The sequence below is a fragment of the Pezoporus wallicus genome, unplaced genomic scaffold (assembly GCF_028554395.1).
Source record: "Pezoporus wallicus isolate ANWC-B61680 ecotype Strahan unplaced genomic scaffold, APGP_CSIRO_Pwel_v1 scaffold_3294, whole genome shotgun sequence".
In the NCBI taxonomy this organism is placed as follows: domain Eukaryota; kingdom Metazoa; phylum Chordata; class Aves; order Psittaciformes; family Psittacidae; genus Pezoporus; species Pezoporus wallicus.
In genome coordinates this window covers 838,623-856,596 of record NW_026635478.1, presented here as the reverse complement: position 1 = coordinate 856,596, position 17,974 = coordinate 838,623, and the positions used below count along the sequence as shown (strand labels likewise).

Here is a 17,974-nt window from a genome sequence, read left to right as displayed (position 1 = left end):
CTTCTGTGATGGGATTAAAATTTACACAGTGCCTACAGGGTTGTTGCTGTGTGTAATGAAACTTCTGGAACAATGTTTTTTCCAGGAAGTATTTCCAAGAAGATTCCTTTCCCTACAGGCAGTAGTAAAATTGTAAGAATACTTGTGATCAGTTCAGACACAAGTTTCAACCCTTATACATTAGGCAATCAAATCTCACTATTTTGTGAGATTTTAAACAAAGTAGGACCTTCTTGTCTGTTACCTCATGTGACCCAGAGCCATCTAGAGAACTAAGCATTGTTAAAATGGTATTCATTTTTAATTACACCACCTCATAAATGTCTTCAGTTATTCACAGTCTGCTCTCGCCTTGTCCCAGCTCTGCACGTGAAACAAGGATGCCTGCATTGCATTGTGCATGAATCTTTTAAAACCTGCATTGTAAAGTCAGTACCAGAAACTAAACATGACCTTCATCAGAATAAGAGTGAAGTAGCTTCTCAATAAAGCACTTAAATAAATGCCAAAGAGATGCTTTTTTACTAGCCTATTTGAAACTACTTTAAATGTGCTTAAGAGTTGTTACATGGATATACTACACTATAGTGGCCCTAGTTTGTGTGGCTAAGCATCTGAAAACATTTGAACATACAGCTGCTTTTATTTTGGCGGCTCTTTGGCTGTTAGCTAGCAGACAGCTCTACCAGACTTTTCCAGTAATTTTCATCTTTTGTTTTCAGGCTCTATGAATATTGTCTAAATATGGTAAAATGACACAAAGGACCATAACACCTGGTGTATTTATTTCTGTACCAGCCTTTATAACACTTTCGTTAAAGCAGTAAATGAACGAGAAAGATAGATAATCAAAAGCAAATAAGATCCCTACAGACCAAATGGGTTGAATAATTAACTGCGTTACTTTATTCCATGAAGTTAAAATGACACAGTGTTGTCTGGTTAGTACCAGAATCATCTGCACAGACAGACTTTTTAAATCTTAATTTGGAGAGAAGATCAGTTCAAGAAGTGACTTGTTATTTGCTCTTTCAGGTGAGGGGGGCAGAATTCCCCACTTCGTGTTTGCACAGAAGGCCTTCAGCCTCTGCAAATCACTGCAACTCATTAAACTTTCCAAGGCATTTTATGAATATTTGCGAATCTCCAAGCTTCCTCCTGAGCTAAGGCAGAATATAAGCCTTCCAGGCCACCTTGAGTAGCCAAAATGTTAGGTACTCTTAGTTTACTACCTGCCTCTCCTCCACCCTCCCCTCACTTTGTTTTATTATAAGCAGTGTTAGGTCTACAGAAGATAATTTTTAAAGTATATTGCTGTCCAAACTCAGTAGTAGCAAGTACTTTTCTCAGCTTTAGAAATAGTTGGTAATCAGGAACCAAAATCCAAACTGAAGCTAGGTTGGTGCATGTTACTCTCCTGTGTACAGAAAGTGACACCTCTAACGCGTTTCCTCCGCTTGCTTGCAGGCAGTCTGCTTTGACTGTAATGTATGTACCAGCAACTAGGGGGATGAGCTAAAGTAGTTTCCGTTGCAATTTGCACTATGATTTCTTGGACAACTATGTATTTCTCTGAATTCAAAGTTATATCAGCAAAAGCTTCTTGACATAGCAGCAAATACAAATTGTTCTGGGAAGGGACTCTGAAATCTAAACCACTGTATATGCAGCTCTGGAATTTTTGGCCTTGCCCATGGTTGTGAAACCTGGATGTATGTTACGGAATTTTCTGTGAGGTAATAGGTAAAAACATTCCTTAAAAGTAACACAGTTGAAATCACGACATGACAGGCTTGATGAATGAGCAAAGAGCAGTAGTTAAAAGGAGGAGCAGGACTTGGTTGAGAACTGTCGCCACCATTGGATTGTGAAAGAGCTATGGTGCAATTTTTGTGCTTCAACTTGTCAAGTAACTGACTACAGAAAGTGTATTTGTGAATCTGCTTCCTTAGGGAGAATATCTAGAAAGTGTTTTTTTCAACATATAATACAGTATAGAATATTGTGTAGAAGTTGTAGTCGGTCTTAGCATCATTGGGCTGATCTCACAGGAGGCATATTTTGGGGGTTTAGTAGTGGATATAGAGCTTCATCTGCCTGTTAACACCACTAAACATCTGATTTATAGATGGCAGTTCATGCAGGTTAAATTGCTCTAGGGACATGACCAAATGAGTGAGAAGGGGAAAAAAAGACAGGTTTCTAATGCCTTGATCCTTTAAAATGAGTACTGTGGTTTAGGTTTTGTTTTGCTTTTCCACTTGCAAAGGTGTGAGGTCTCTTGTGTCAAATGTCAGACTGTTTCCTATGGGATTCCGGAGCCTGTAGCCAAGGAGAGCTCCCTGCTCGGGTACAGAGCTCCGTCTCAATGCAGTGCCAGTAATGTCGTTGGACTCCAAGGACAGCACAACTCTTGTCTGCTTCCTTTCCCACTGAGCTCAGTTTTGTTCCTTTCTATGCTGTTGCTATGACTGAATATGGTAATGTGTTTATAAATCTTTTACACTCAAGCTAACATGTGATAAAGCATATCCTTTTACACTGAGTAGAAACTTAAGAGAGGAGGGAAAAAAACAACCAGAATTTATTTAGGAAGTTCAAAGGAGAGGGAGGCAGGCGAGGAACAAACTATTGATTGCTGCTTCGTTTCTAATCAAATGCTATTAGTGAATAGGCTGCTAGCATCTCCACAACTCTAAAAACAGAAAAATCTAATAGGAGTTTAGTATGTAGGAACTAGCATTAAAACAGAATTGGCAACTAACATTTACGTTTATGGGCTTTTGAGAAACCCTCTGTGTTTAGCTTGAATGTAAGCTGAACACATGCCATTTTAAATGCTCTGAATTAAGATCACAAGCTGCCTGAAAAAGACCATCAAGCTTATTGCAGTGTTTTATGGTGTAATAAAATTATATGGAGAGGGAAGCTAGGGAAACACATGACTGAACTTCTGCATCCAGCTTTAAATGGTTCTGTTGTGCTGTGATGGCCAAAGAACGTGGGGAGCAAACTTGAATTGGGGCAGTCTGTAACTTCATACAAAAATGTTATAAAAGATCATGGAATACCAGGTTGGAAAGGACCTCAAGGATCATCAAGGCAAAGCATGACCTAGACTGGATGTCTCAGCACCCTGTCCAGCTGAATCTTAAAAGTGTCCAACACTGGGGAATCCACTTGGGATAATCTCTGGGGAGAGTATTCTGGTGGCTTGACTGTTCTCATTGTGAAAAATTTTCCTCTTGTATCTCACTGGAATCTCCCCAGGAATTACTTGTGCCCATTACCCCTTGACTGTAAAAAGGGAGTCTCCATCTTCTTTGTAGCCAGCCTTTAAATACTGGAACATGGTGATGAGGTCTCCTCTGAGCCTTCTTTTCTAAAGGTTGAACAAACCCAGTTCTCTTAACCTTTCCTTGTATGGCAGGCTACCCAGTCCTTGGATCATTTTTGTGGCCCTTCTCTGGACCCTTTTCAGCCTGTCCACATCTTTTTTGTATAGTGGGGACCAAAACTGAACACAGAATTCCAGGTGTGACCTAACAAGAGCTGAGTAGAGTGTGAAAATGGGATGAGTGCAATTGGTTGACTTGTGCATTGGCAGTGCCTTGAGAGAGGCTCTTCCAATTCTCCGTGGTTTGGTAAGGGAGGCAGGGACTTTCAGTAGACTGAAAAATAACTCTTAAAAAAGCTCTCGAGCATCTTCTGTTGTTTTCATACACTTGGTAGAGAAGTTGCTTGGTGAACTCTGTGACTCAATTCCTGGGATATGTAAGTCATGGATGGCGAGTGTGTGACAAGTCAGCCAAACAGAAAAGTAATAGCCTGTGCTCTTGTTTCAGGAGTGCTGTCCTGCTCCCGCTATATGGCTTATGGCTATATAAGAATCTGAAATATCTATTTGCATAATTAAGTTTTTGTTAGATACAATGTGAATAATTTCCATTACCATCTCTGCTTAGACAATATAGGTATCTTTATGTTCCTTTGTAGCATGTGAAGCTTGCCAGCAATGCTGGAAGAGATTCTTGGGTAAAACAGAATTCTGTACTAATACCTAGCTTGAAAATTATTTTTTTTTTATCATATGCATTTATAGCGGTTGACTTACCCATCATTACAGAGTGTGTAATGGGCATTACTGAGAATGTAGCAAAATCCATTCTCTTAAGATTGTATTTTATTAATTAATATCATCAGTTGTTGTGACAAGTATCCATCCAAATTGAAATGTATGGGTTCCATGAAGTCATGTGCTTTGGAGTTCACAGCATCCAGAATAAACATTTGTTGTTTGTGTGGTGTAATATCAATCATCACTATTCTGTTAAAAAGGCAGATTGTTCTGGGATAGTCTTAATTTCTTGTATCTCCTTCTATAAGACTCTTAAGAAAAATTAATGGCAAAAAATAGCAATTTCTGTAAATCCTGGCAATTATTGTACCCGGTAAAATATATCCCAGATTAAAAAAAAAAAATAAAATTGTTAAACTTATTTCAGATTAAAAGATAAAGTTGCAAATATTTGAAGAGCAAAAGCAAGAAGAGGAAGGATATAACTGAAATGAAAAATGTATAAACATGCAGCATGAATAAATACATAACTGTCAGTGTAGGTCTTATTTCTGTAGCAAGCTATAATGGTTTTTATATGTGAAGTTGATTGTACTACAATATTCTGATGACAGTAAGCTTTCCTCTTCCAAAAAGTCTCTGTTTGGTCAGCCGGTGGTCCTCATTGATATGAGTTAACAGGTTTGCCTGTTTTGTCTTTAGAGTCTAAGTTACAGTGAGTACGATGTCCGGCCATATAAACTTCTTGGTAAAGCAAACCTCTCTGACCTTTAATCATGTTCCAACAAACACTATTTGAAGAATAACTTTACCCAAGAGACATTCTCCCAGGACAGTTGTACAGTGCTAATATTCCCCAATTCAATTGAATAAATCCCTCTGACACCATCGCATCCTTCTGGAGGGCTGGGACAAAACACCCAAGATACCCTTAATGATGCTGAGATCCAAATTAAATTGTGACTTCAAAAACATTATAAATGCCTTAACCCCCTCTCTCCTCCTAGATAGTTTTAATAAAAATAAAACACTTGAAAGGCGTTAAATAGGAAGGACAGGGGCCTGTGACACTTGCAGTTGCTGCTGCATAGGAGCAGGCTTTTTATCCCTGCTTTCTCCTGTGGTAGTTCTTGACTAGATCTGTGCCACACTGAGCACAATTTTGCAAAGAAGTTGCATAAAGTTGCTCTATAGTGTTTTACCAACCTTCTCAATTACAGTATCTAAGATTAGGTGTTTTAATTTCACTGTATTAAGGGACATTTAGATTAACAACATAGTATTAGCAGATTCAGAAAGATCATCCTCAAAACAGTTTTTTTTCTACTGAATCTGTTAAAGGTAATTTAATGTTTTGTGCAACCGCACAGTTTCTGAGCAGTTTCCAATATTCTGTTAAAGTCACTACTGTTTCTTGCTTGTGATTCTCATCTTCCAGTTCTACATTTGGGAATGTTTTTTTGTGTTGAATGGCAGAGAGAAAGGAGTGGGTTTTTTTTTGTTTGGGTTTGTTTTGGTTTGTTTTTGTATTTAGTTTACAAGCACCAAATTTGTGACTAAATTTTGTGCGTAGTACACATTCTGCTCTGTATTTAAGCTACATGAAGAGATGTTCATTAAATGTTCCCTGCCATCGGAGTAAAAGGCAATGAGCTTTGTAATGAGCCTTTAGTGTCAGCAGGAGTTCATTCTGCAGTACTTCATTCCACCCTTGACATTTTAATTCTGACCAGAGATAAATGTATTTTCAGTTTGCAGACATCTCTGAAAGGAAAAATCTGCTTTTATTTGCCAGTACTACCCTGGCAATATATAACTGTTAGTACTTAAGCTTGTTCAAAATGAATCACAGAATCAGAATGGTTTGGGTTGGAAGGACCTTAAAACTCATTCATTCAGTTCCAGCCTCCCTGTCACAGGCAGGAACACCTTCCACTAGAGGAGGTTGCTCAAAGCCCCATCCAATGTGGCCTTGAACACTGCCAGGGATGGGGCAGCCACAGCTTCTCTGGGCAGCCTGTGCCTCACTACCCTCATAGTAAAGAACTGCTTCGTAATGTCTAATCTATACCTACCCTCTTTCAGTTCAAAGCCATTCCCCCTTGTTCTATCACTGCTTGCCCTTGTAAAAACTCCCTCTCCAGATTTCTTTTAAGCCCCTTTAGGTACTGGAAGACTTTTACAATGTCTCCCCAGAGCCTTCTCTTTTCCAGGCTGAACAACCCTAACTCTCTCAGACTGTCTTTGTAGGAGAGGTGCCTGGCCCTCCTCTTCCCCCCCAGAGCTTTATCCCATGGCACTCTACCAGGCAGATAGATGCCTGAAGAGCCCAGAGTCTGCTCTCCCAAAGCCCAGGGTAGGGAGCTTGCTGTGGGCACCCCTCGCTGCCGTAAGGATTTTCAACTCAACTATTTCATGGTCACTGCAGTCAAGGCTGCCCCTGAGCTTCATATTCCCCACCAGCCTCTGGTTGTTGGCGAGAACAAGTTCCAGCATAGCATCTCTCGTTGGCTCTCCTATCACTTGGAGAAGGAAGTGATTGTCAACACATTCCAGGAACCTCCTGAATTGCTTATGCCCTGCTGTGTTGTTCCTCCAACAGATACCGGGGTGCTTGAAGTCCCCTATGAGGACCAGGGCTGTATGTATGTGAGATTTTTTTTTTTTTTTTTGGTGGACTTGTACTTGCTTGTAATAATAATTTCATGTATATTTTTTTAAAGATATCTAAAAGCATATTTTTATATGTGTGCATTTTATAAACAAGAAGATAGTAAGCATACACGTAAGAGTTTAAGACATTTCATCCAGAATAAGGAGAACAGTTACAGTTGCTTTGGAAGAGTTGATCAGTTCTATTCATAAATGGGAAGCATCACCTGTGACCCAGTTTAGTAGCACAGTCACAGCAGACACCCTTGTGCCACTATATTTTTACTTTTCAAAATAATGTTTATATTAACCTGGGGGTCAGTGTTCCATTTTATTTCAGAAGGAAAATACGCAGGGTACTGCCCGAGCAGGAAACTCATGGTTTATATGGAACCCTTCAGTGAAAAGAAAGGAAAAGATTTCTGCTGTTTTAAAATGAAACTTGAATCAGAGAGAGCTTTAAAGTGCAGTAGTTGTGCTCTTCAGGAGGCAGAGGGTTAAATTCATTGGAAATGCAGAGAATTTTGACACATACTACATTGCAATTAAGGTGTTTTCTCCAGAGTTTGTTCAGGACACTATTAATCAGTTATGTATAGCAGCTTAAAATGCTATTATTGCAGTAGTGGTTTTGAATAACAAATGACCTGTAAAATAATACATCTGTGTGATTCCAGTTTTAGTTGTCCTCATCTTGCATAATGAAATACGATTTTGTTAATAAAAACAATTTTTTTTTTAATAAGGTAAGCTTTAAAATAAAACCTCTCATGTCTCTTGTCTTTCCTGGACTTTTCTTTTTATTTCTTTCAGTATATGTAGATCATGAAGTATGGCCAAACTCTGGATTTGTGGTGGCCCAGTCTCCCTGCAGTTCTCTGCCTTTGGTCTTATTTCTGGTATTAAGTACAAATACAAGCCTTAGATATCAGATGTGGAACAAAAATATGCACACGTGTGTAATGTGCAAATAGCGAAACTTTGAGTGTATAATAAGCTTTTAAAAATGAAGTTGTGGAGAGAGGTACTAGGTATTACAAAGAGGTAAATAAAATACTTTTCAAAATGGAGCTCCTTTCCTGAGGAGCAGCCTAAAGTGTAAGGATAGGAGTGCAGAGGAGGAGAGGTGAAGGAGAGACATTGTAGTGTTCAGCACACTTCCAAGTTCGAACAGGTTGGTTTGTTTGCTGCTGACACCTGGCAGGAGGGCTGCTGGGCATTGAACTTAATGGACAAGCAAAGCTTAAAGCCCCTTAAATCTAAAAGTTAGAGAGATGGAGGAATATCAGGTATGTGTGAAGTGTTCTTAAAGAGGAATCAAAGCCCCAGCTCTAAGCCTTCTAGTAGTTCCCATAATAGTGAGAAATGACATCTAAGCTGCTTATTAGGCAGCCTGTGGTTGTTATTTGCGTAATGTAGTAAAGCAGACCTTATCTTCTGATTAGGCCTTTCTATCATAAAATGAACTAAAAGACCTTTGTATGGCAGAGCTGCTGATGTAAGAGAAACTTATTTTTGAGATTTCACTTTATCAGCCCAGTGTGGAGAGAAGGGGAAGGAAAAGGGAAGAAGCAAGTGCAGGCTCCTTGGAGTAAGTGACTTGGTTCACATACAGGACAAGATGTAATTGTTTATATGCTCCGGATGTGCTGCTGCAGTATTAAAGCAAGTGAAAAAATCTTGTGTGATGGAGCTATTGTTCTCTTGTTTATAAATGAAAGTTTTGTGATGGTTAAACCAAACAAAATCCCCATGTCCAGGTCTTCTGCCTATGATGGCCAATTTGTTTGGATCTGGAATGTTTAATCTCAGAGTGGTGGTACCTCCAAAATTCCCTGCTGCTGTAAAGTCTTAATGTTCCTCTTACAAAAGAGGTTTTATATAAGTGTTGCCACTCAAAGTAACAAGAAGTCATGAATTAGACTTTATAACATCAATGTTGGGTTGTGGGCTTCATTTTTCTAGATCTGTAAATCATATATTTAAAATTGCCTTAATGTTGTTTATATTTTGGAGAAGGAGGACTCAGTTGGTTGTTGACTAGTAAATTAGATGTGGGAGTAGTTTCTCTGTAACTGAGGGCAAGAAACCTTGTAATATTCCCTGTGAGTCTCTTGTATGACTGTACAGTTCCAGGAGCTGGGATTTTCAGGAGATGCTTAGGCAATCCAAAGAATAGTGAAATTAAGAGTTGACTGTGCAACTCGTAATAACCAGGTGGAGGGAGCAGGTGACCTGTTGTGGCTTTATCAACATGGAATAGGTAATTAGCAATGTGAGGTTAGACAATGGAATGATACAAAAGAAAGCACACTCTAAATCACAAGTGGTGAGAAAGGAGGAGTATCTGCTGTAATTGTGAGAAGTGGTTAGTCATAGGAGGGACATGGCTGGGTTTTTTTATCAAATTCTCAGTTATAGGAAAGGTTTTAATAAATGAAAATGTATAGCAGTTGGCTTTGCAGAATGCCTCACAGTATTCTGGAAATTTTATTCTTGCCTCTGAGCATTTTGTTCAAAAGAAAGGTTATTGAATGGGAGGGGGGAGAAAATGCATGAAAGCTGTGGAGAGGGAAGGAGCACTTCTTGGAAACACTAAAAGTGAGTTGAACAATCAGTCTACAGGAAGAGATACAGAATGTCTTGCATCACTCTTCAAAGACATGCCACCCCCACACTGATTCATAGTGGCTGCATTTTGAGGGATGTGTGTCAGGTGAAAGGCACTCTACTCCAGGGGAGTGGGAGTGCAGGCTCCTCAGAAGCACTTCACAATGGAATCCCCTGTGTAGAACCTATGGCTCCCAAGAATTTCCTTCTATTGCTATGGAAACCTGAGACAGAAGGAACATACATGTAAAGGTAACATTTTTATGTAAGAAGCCAGGAGAGAGTATTTGAACGACTGTTCAGTTAATGGCACTTACTTGAAGAGTGGGACTGATCTGAAGCAAAATAGTTTAACAGTCGGGTGTGGAACCTATCTCTTGCCCACTGTTAAGAAACTTGAGCATGGTAGATCTGAGTGTTAATTCATCACTCTCTTGTTTTCCTTGGCCAGGACAGTGATGTTTCTGTTTTTACATGACTGATGACTGCTGGACAGTAAATGGGAAGCAACTCACTTACTTTTATAAAGGCCTGTTGAAGTTTGCAGTGTCTAGGCACAAAAATTGTTTATATTGGAACTGGTTTACTCGTGTCAGTTTTATGCTGTGGAAAAATCTGGAACGGGACCGAGCGCAAGTCATGACACGAGAGACTTTTCAGTGGATGTTGTTGGATTTTGAAGGAGCTGGCATTGGCAGTGAAGCAGAAAACTGCCTCTTCCCCCCATTGTTCTCTTCTTCCATTGTTAGTCTGATCTGGAATAGTGCCATATCTAGAGACGTATTTACACACAAGCAGTGATCTACCTAATTTGGCCTTAGTTCAGTCCTTTAATTAGAAATCAGATAAAAGGTTGTTTCTGGATACTCCTACTTTGAACTGGGGCAAAACAATGTTGATGTGAACTTAACTGGGTTACAGCTTATACCTGGCCACTTAGCATCAACCAAATTAAGAGTAAAAGCTGTTGTTATAGTAACACCAGAGCTTACATGTAGATGCTTTCTTTGAGTTGCTTTCTACAGAGTTTGTTTTAAAGCATTTTTTTTCCTGCTTAAACTGAACTTACAAGCACATCTCCATCTTCCTCGAGGTGCTGATGCTCACAGTCTCAGCTCTGTGGTGCTAATAAAAAGAAATAGGATGGAGGGAAGGGAAAGATAGGAGATCAAACTGGCCCTGAGGAGTGGGTGCTATAGCTGAAGTCTTGCCTAAGTTGCTTAGTATAACAACTGAATTTTCCTAAGTATGAGAACATGTTGGTAAGTGTCCAAAGCTAGTCTGCCTCTGTATGATGCCTCACTCATGAAATGGCCTTGAAGCTCCACAGCCTTTGAATACTGAAGGGAAGGTACCTGCCAAAGGTATCTGGGATTATCTTTGGCTACCACGTGGAATAATCCCCTGATGTGTGTTAGTGAGACACCTTACAGCTTTACTGTTTGTCTTTTTGGTAGGTGATAGAGGAACTGTTGATGGTAAAAGAACAATCTTCTGTGTTAGTTGACTCCATCAGCATTTGCCATGTGGTCTCAGACAAATCACCTGAGCTGGGTCTCTGGCTTCCCCACTAAAAAAGTAGAAGCAGTTTCCCTCCATTCCTGTATTTTCAACCCTCTGCATGATTATTAGTACAATGTTCTCTGTAGGTACTTCTGGATATTACTATTAAGTGGCTCTTTAAAAAAAACAGGGGCAGAAAGTGTTTTGCTGTAACATACTGTACAGCAGTTTGGGGGGCTGATTTTCTATAGCTTAAGGTCTTTTATGATAATTAAGCACTATTTTAAGCATCCCATGAAGGACTTCTCTCCTATGGATTCTAGAAGGAGCAGCGAATGTGAAAGAGGCAGTAAAACTCTCCCCACATTTCTGCTGGAAAAGCAACAAAAGCTCCTCTGCGTGTTCTTTTACCCATTGGAACCCCTGTGCCTCTAGTGAATGTATACTTGTTGACAAAAAAAGAATTACTCCTGGTTATTTTTGTTGCTATTGCTAAACCCTAAAAGCTTTAAAGCTGCCTTAATCCTATCTTGTATGTTTCTTATGGGATCCTTTTCCTAAACTCTAATCAGATACCCCTCTAAAAGTCTTGCAAGATAGACTTAAATTGTCATTATATGCTTCTGTTTAGCTTGCCCAGCTATGACTGGGGATGGTAATGAGGCTGTTTGGGGAGAGAAATAAAATGAACCACCTTTAAGCCACTTGAGCAAGTAGATCGCTTTGTGTCTTTATGCTTCTGTTAGCGAGGCAACCTAGAGATATGTGCTGTCTGGAGGCTGATCCATATTTGCAGTCAAGGGACTGTCTTGCAAATGCTTTTCCTCTCTGCTTCTTTCAGCCAGTTCTTGAAAGAGTATGAAAAAAAAAATGATAAAATAAACAATAGAGTTCAGTTTGACACCTAAACACAGGTGGCTGAGCTCTAGTTTGTTGGTGGAGAGCCATTGACGCAGCCAGTGGAACACAGGAAGTGATTCATCTGAGCAGCCAAGATGTGGGCTTGAGGGTGGGTTGCATGCTCTCTACTGATTTATTTTTCCCAAATGGATCCCACATGGGATCTTTGGGGAAGAAATAACCTTCTACATCTGCTTTACATTTTGCAGCCAAAGGCTATAATGGTCAATCTACACAGGCTGTTAAGCATGGTGTTCTCACCATTCAGCAGTTCCTGTCCATGTGGAACCCCTTTCCATCAGTCTTACTGGGGGCATTTGGGCACATGGGTCCTTTCATGCTCTGGGCTCATTGGTAGCATGGCCTCCAGATCTCAGCTTTGGGTTGCTTTTGCAGACAGTGAGACAATATGTAGATTGTTATGATGCCAATAAAATCCCAATCCTTGCTTCTGTGATTGGGTTTTCAAAGTGCTTTTGTGCTCGGAGTGCTTCTTTATGAATGGCATGTTACCTTTTACGCAGCTCTCCACTTACTGTTGAAGATGGAAAGTGTACCTGCCTGTTCATGTGTAATGAAAGGTACCTAGCAGTGTGCCTATGTTTGTTGAACCAAGCAGTTACTCTGCTATCCCTTTGGAAGCACTGGATTTTGGGTTGGGATGGGCTGCATGATGAGCTTGGCCACACAGTCAGGGATCTGCTTGGCTCCTTGGAAAAAGGGGGTTGGGGCAGAAGGAAGTTGCTTGGCCTCTAAGAGGTACTTATCTAGTAGTCTGTGGTGTCTGGCTGTGATGCAGGCAAAGAGCCTGAATTGCTGCACTCCCAAATTACTGTTCTTAAAAGCTAGTCTTCAAGCAGCACAAACATTACAATTAGTTCTCAACTGGGTTTTAACAAAATGTATACCACAAAATGCAGTGGTCTCTCCAAGCCCCAGATTTCTTCTTCCAAGCTAACACCAGCTAGGGTTATCACAGTTATCACATGCAGATTGTTTTTGGTCTTTTTTTATCCTGGTTTTCCTAGAAGCCAGATCCTGTGCATATCTCATATTTCTTCAGACCCTGGGCTAGTGCTTTGTCTTCCTTGTGTTACCACTTGTCTCAAGACTGCATCCTCTCATCTATTGCTAATCCCCAGCTCCCTATTAATTGTTATTGTCACAGGAGAGATGTATGATTATTCCATACTTCTTTCTTTAAGTGCTTCTTCCTGAAAAAAAATATGGTCCCATTTTGGCCATTGAGGCCACCACTCTGTGTGTATATATATCTATAGCTATATCTATCTTTGGCAACCACAATGAAAATCTTTAAAATTTATATAAAATCAACCAAATTCTTTATTATTAATATCTTGGTGCCCTTGCCAGGTGCTAGTGACCCAGGAGTAACAAAGAACTATGGCATGGGTGGCATTCATCATCTCTCCCCAAATAGCTGGAAGAGCACTCCCATAGTTTGAGGGTGATGTGTGTTCAGTCTCCTGCATGTGGGAGGATTTGAATCCACATCGCAGGAGAGTGCGTCTGTCCCTGCAGGGTGAGGCAGCATCTCAGACTCCTACTGACAGTTTTCTGCTCTGTATAGGGAACTGGGTATTCAATACAGCAGAAAGTGCATGCTATCCTTACAGTGCTTCAGGAAGGAGTGCTAGTTGGGAACACAGGGCAATTCTCATCTCAAGATGAGACTTGCAGCAAGGAGGATTTGGGAGTGGATTTGAAGTTTGACCTCTGGTGTATTAGTTTTGAGCTGTAAAGCAATCACAAATGGATCTTTGCACAAGTGTTCTACCTCATCCAGGTAGGAGACAAGTAATAGGCCACTTGTCTAGAGATACCTGAGTTCTTCAGTGTCTGCTTGCTTAAAAAACATTCCCAAACATCCAAATAAACAGCCCCTCCCCTGCAAAAAAAAAACAACCAAACCACAACCAAACAAAGCAAACAACAAACTCTAAACAAAAAAACACAAAACCAAACTAAAGCCCAAACAACAACAGGTGCATTACGTGAACATATATAAGATTTCAATAGCCTCTCTTGCTTGACCCAACCTTGCAGCATGATGGCAAGAGAACACCTGCCATTTTGGCCAAATACAGTCAGACAGAGGAATGTATTGGATGTTTTTCTGTACCCTTGGTGAGCTCTTCATCTAGTGAGCTAAAAAGCCTACTCCTAGCAGTGTTTTGGGAACTTAGACACAATTCTTCTCTAAATGTCACTGAATTTGCACTGACCCGATGACTGGTCTTACTCATTTCAGAAGCAGATTTGCCATATGCTAATTGATTTCCTCAGCTCCAAAAACAACGTGGCTTTCAGCAGATGTATTCCTTCAATGCTATTGTTCTATTTATCTCTATTGCTGTTGTGACCTTGAAGTTCCAGGAAGGCATGGGGTGCATGATGATGATAGAGCTTGCTGAACACTAGAGACTCTAGTGAGGGAGAGGACATAAGGGAGAAGGGATCTGGTTTGGGCTTGTATCCAATTATTAAAATACATTTTTAGACTATTTTTGTACTAAGGAAGTAAACACTTAATGCTGTGTAAAGGTTAGAGACGGACTCACCCATTCTTGGAAGTATGTGCAGCTTGTCCTGAATGACATCAGTGATGGATCTGTCTTGTGTGTATATGGAATTCTTTTATTTATTACAGAGTAGTTTTGTGCCAAAGCTTATTCAGAAATGTCTTAGGTTCTTTCAGGAAACTATTGTTAAATACCAAGCTTTTTCTCTTTACTCAATTTGTCCAGACACAGTAAATCCATTTAAAGAAATGTTTGCAAAATGGGGTACAGATCTGGTATTTCAGCTTTTCAGCTCTTTGCTTTGACTGGTTTTCTTTGCTCTATGAGCTTGAAAAGATACAAGTCTGATGTCAAACTATTTTTGCTTATATTAAGTGCATGTTTTAGCTACCACAACAGTATTATGCATGTTATCACTTTTTAAAGTGATCTGTAAAAGCTCTTTTTTTCCTATTAGTTATATTTCTAAGACTAAAAAAATAAATATAACAAAACAAGGAAGATAGTTTTGACACTTGTGACTTTTTTTACTCTTTCAATTAGGTATCACCCTGAATGTAGAACACCATCCATATGTGTCAGATCTGTGCAAATACTAAAATGAGATATCAATAAAGTAGACTTTCTGTGAAGGACATATGGCTGATGATACGTTGTATACAATTTGTATGCATTTGTAAAGATTACTTGCACCTCTTTTTAATAATTAGGCCTATGGCTCCACTGATTAACAAACTGGTTAAGTGCAGAGCTATTAGGCCATAGCACTGGTTTAAGCCTTGGAATAGATGGAGATCACCATTAACCAGTATTCTCCCCAAGGAATTGTCAACTCCAAAACTCTTTAGTTTGCTTTTTTTCGAGTGTCCATTTTTCTTAGAGGCTGGTGAATGTGAATTTTTATGTTGCCTAGTTTCTATCCTGAGTAGTGCAGTAGCAAAAACAAGCAAACAAACTACAGAGTACTGTAATCCTCAGTAATATAAGAATATAATGATAAGAATATAAAGTAGGAGTAGAGATGATCCTGTCTCTGAAATGGTCAAGTACAGATTCAATTTTATGGATGTATTACCCCGTCTGCGTTTATAGGCCAGCATGATAGACATGGGGTGAGAATAGTTATCTTGATCAATCTGTGCAGTATGTGTGTCATTAACAGTTGGACACCATGTCTGGTTCATGAGCCTGTATTTTAAGGGCAACATACGAAAGCTGGAGAGAATTTCCAGGAGGGCTGGCCACCAAAACTGTACCAGGATGGGAAAACCAACCTTACAGCAGTGCTTAATGATGTTTTATGGGTGTTTTTAATCAAGAAAAAGACCACTGGACATGTATGTGTGGACAGGTCTTGCTAAAAGATCTTCAGTATTGCAGACAATAACAAACACTGCAGTTGGAAATCAAACTTTTAACATATTACCTCGGGCATTTTGAAGCATTTCTGAAATGCTTTCACTGAAAGCCACTTTGATACAGCTTCTCTCTTACCTCTGCATGGTCTTGCCTGAGCAATTGTGTTAGTTCCCTCTGGTGTCAAAGCCCTGAGAACCCATTCTCACTAGAGCATCTGTTAAGCAGTCTCTGTAGACATGATGCTGTGACAGCTTTAATGACATGTGCTGTCTTTGTCACAGAGGCTAGCACAATATGGTAATAGGGATGAAGCTATTTTGGTTGGATCACTCTTGTCTCATGCTTCCTCTGTGGTTTTGACTTTATACGAATAAATACTTTTAATGTTTTGTATCAGACTGTCTTGCCTTTCTGTTGAGAAAAACAATCTGTTGTGTTTGTGTGGTGACAAAGTTGCCTGCCTGGTTTTGTTACATTTCCTGAGAGCATGGTGAAGGTATACAGATCTTATACTTGAGTGAAAGCATATATAGTATATATATGGTGTATATATGTGTATATATATACTCACTACATATATATACTATATATGCTTTCACTATACATGCTATAGTATATATATGCTATACGCACACACACTTTGCTTTTAAAACAGACTGAACCACAGCAGACCAAGTTGTTGAGCATCGTTATCAAGTATGCAAAGTCAACTGTGAGCCAGTTCTTTCACTGTGGTCTTTCACTAAAAACCAGCATCTGGTTCCTGCAGAAGCATGCAGTAAATTTCCAAGAACTTTCAGCTGCTTGTGCAAAAACTTTGAATTGTGTGGGGGATTGGAATGGGAGGAGCATGTACCAAAAAAGGACTTTAATCTGGTAAAATATACTGAACAGTGTAACACTGCTGTAGAGGGAAAACTCTGCTCACATCTCTTATCAGTGTTTGATTTCTGAGAGAGATAATGCAGTGATTATCAGTCAGGATCTGCTTGAAACTCTCAATGATAAACAATATATTTAGGAACCTTTTCTAACCAGGTGTTGTTCTGATTTTGTGAATAAAAGTAAGTGATTCTGATAAATTATATACTGGAATGCTTTGCACTCTTAATTCATCTCACTGCTTTCTTACTAGAGACAGGCAGTTCCTTAGGCCATTCGTCAACCTAGGGAAGTCAAGAAAAACACTGCTTGGTTTCAAAGAGAAGTTAATTCTGTTTTGCTACTATCAGCTACTTTGTATTGTGCACTTGTTACAATTACAAGTGGAAAAGGAAACCGAAAGTTGGATTTAAAGAAGTAAAATTCAAATTCTTTTTTCTTTTTCTCTCTCAGGTGGAAAGACATGACATGAATACCCTGAGTTTACCACTTAATATCCGCCGTGGAGGCTCTGACACTAACCTGAACTTTGATGTACCAGATGGGGTCCTGGAGTTTCACAAAGTTAAACTCAGTGCAGATAGCTTGAAACAGAAAATCCTCAAGGTTACAGAACAAATCAAAGTTGAACAAACAGCTCGAGATGGCAATGTGGCTGAGTATTTGAAACTGGTAAATAGTGCAGACAAGCAACAAGCTGGGCGCATTAAGCAAGTCTTTGAGAAAAAGAACCAGAAGTCTGCCCACTCCATTGCCCAGCTACAGAAGAAATTGGAACAGTACCACAAAAAGCTCAAAGATATTGAACAAAATGGATCTTCCAAAACTACTAAGGATACTTCCAAAGATAACTTGAAAGATGTTCAGCATGGCAAATCTCGTACCTCTGGGCACGGAACAGAGAGCAGCAAGTCGGGTGTGCCAGGTGTGTCTTTGACACCACCTGTCTTTGTTTTCAGCAAGTCTAGAGAGTTTGCAAACCTGATCCGAAACAAATTTGGTAGTGCAGACAACATTGCTCATCTCAAAAACACCTTGGATGAATTTCGGCCAGAAACAAGTTCCAGAACATACGGGGGCAGTGCCACTATCGTTGCCAAACCAAAATATGTTAGTGATGATGAATGCTCAAGTGGGACCTCTGGCTCAGCAGATAGTAATGGGAATACTTCCTTTGGTCCTGCTGTGGCAAGTACTCTGGACAGCCAAGGAAAGCTTTCCATGATTTTGGAGGAAATAAGAGAAATCAAGGAGACACAGTCCCAATTAGCTGATGATATAGAGAATTTAAAAACACAGTTTAAAAGAGACTATGGCTTTATTTCTCAGATGTTACAAGAGGAAAGATATAGGTATTTTATTTTTTTTTAACTGCTGTCTTGAAATGACTTTTGAATGAGCATAGAAGCTGTTTGGAAAGTGTAAATGTGGCATGTGCTTGTGTGTG

The 17,974-nt window shown here is 39.7% G+C and overlaps 1 protein-coding gene across 3 annotated transcripts in view; it reads left to right on the top strand.

Annotated features, from left to right (window-relative positions):
- The window catches only part of TMCC3 (transmembrane and coiled-coil domain family 3), a 143,446-nt gene that overhangs the window by 120,778 nt on the left and 4,694 nt on the right, over positions 1-17,974 (top strand). For all 3 annotated transcript variants that reach the window (XM_057424764.1, XM_057424774.1, XM_057424755.1), the window contains exon 2: positions 16,981-17,879. In XM_057424764.1, coding sequence (XP_057280747.1) covers positions 16,981-17,879 — 899 coding nt within the window. The remainder of the gene's footprint in view (positions 1-16,980; positions 17,880-17,974) is intronic.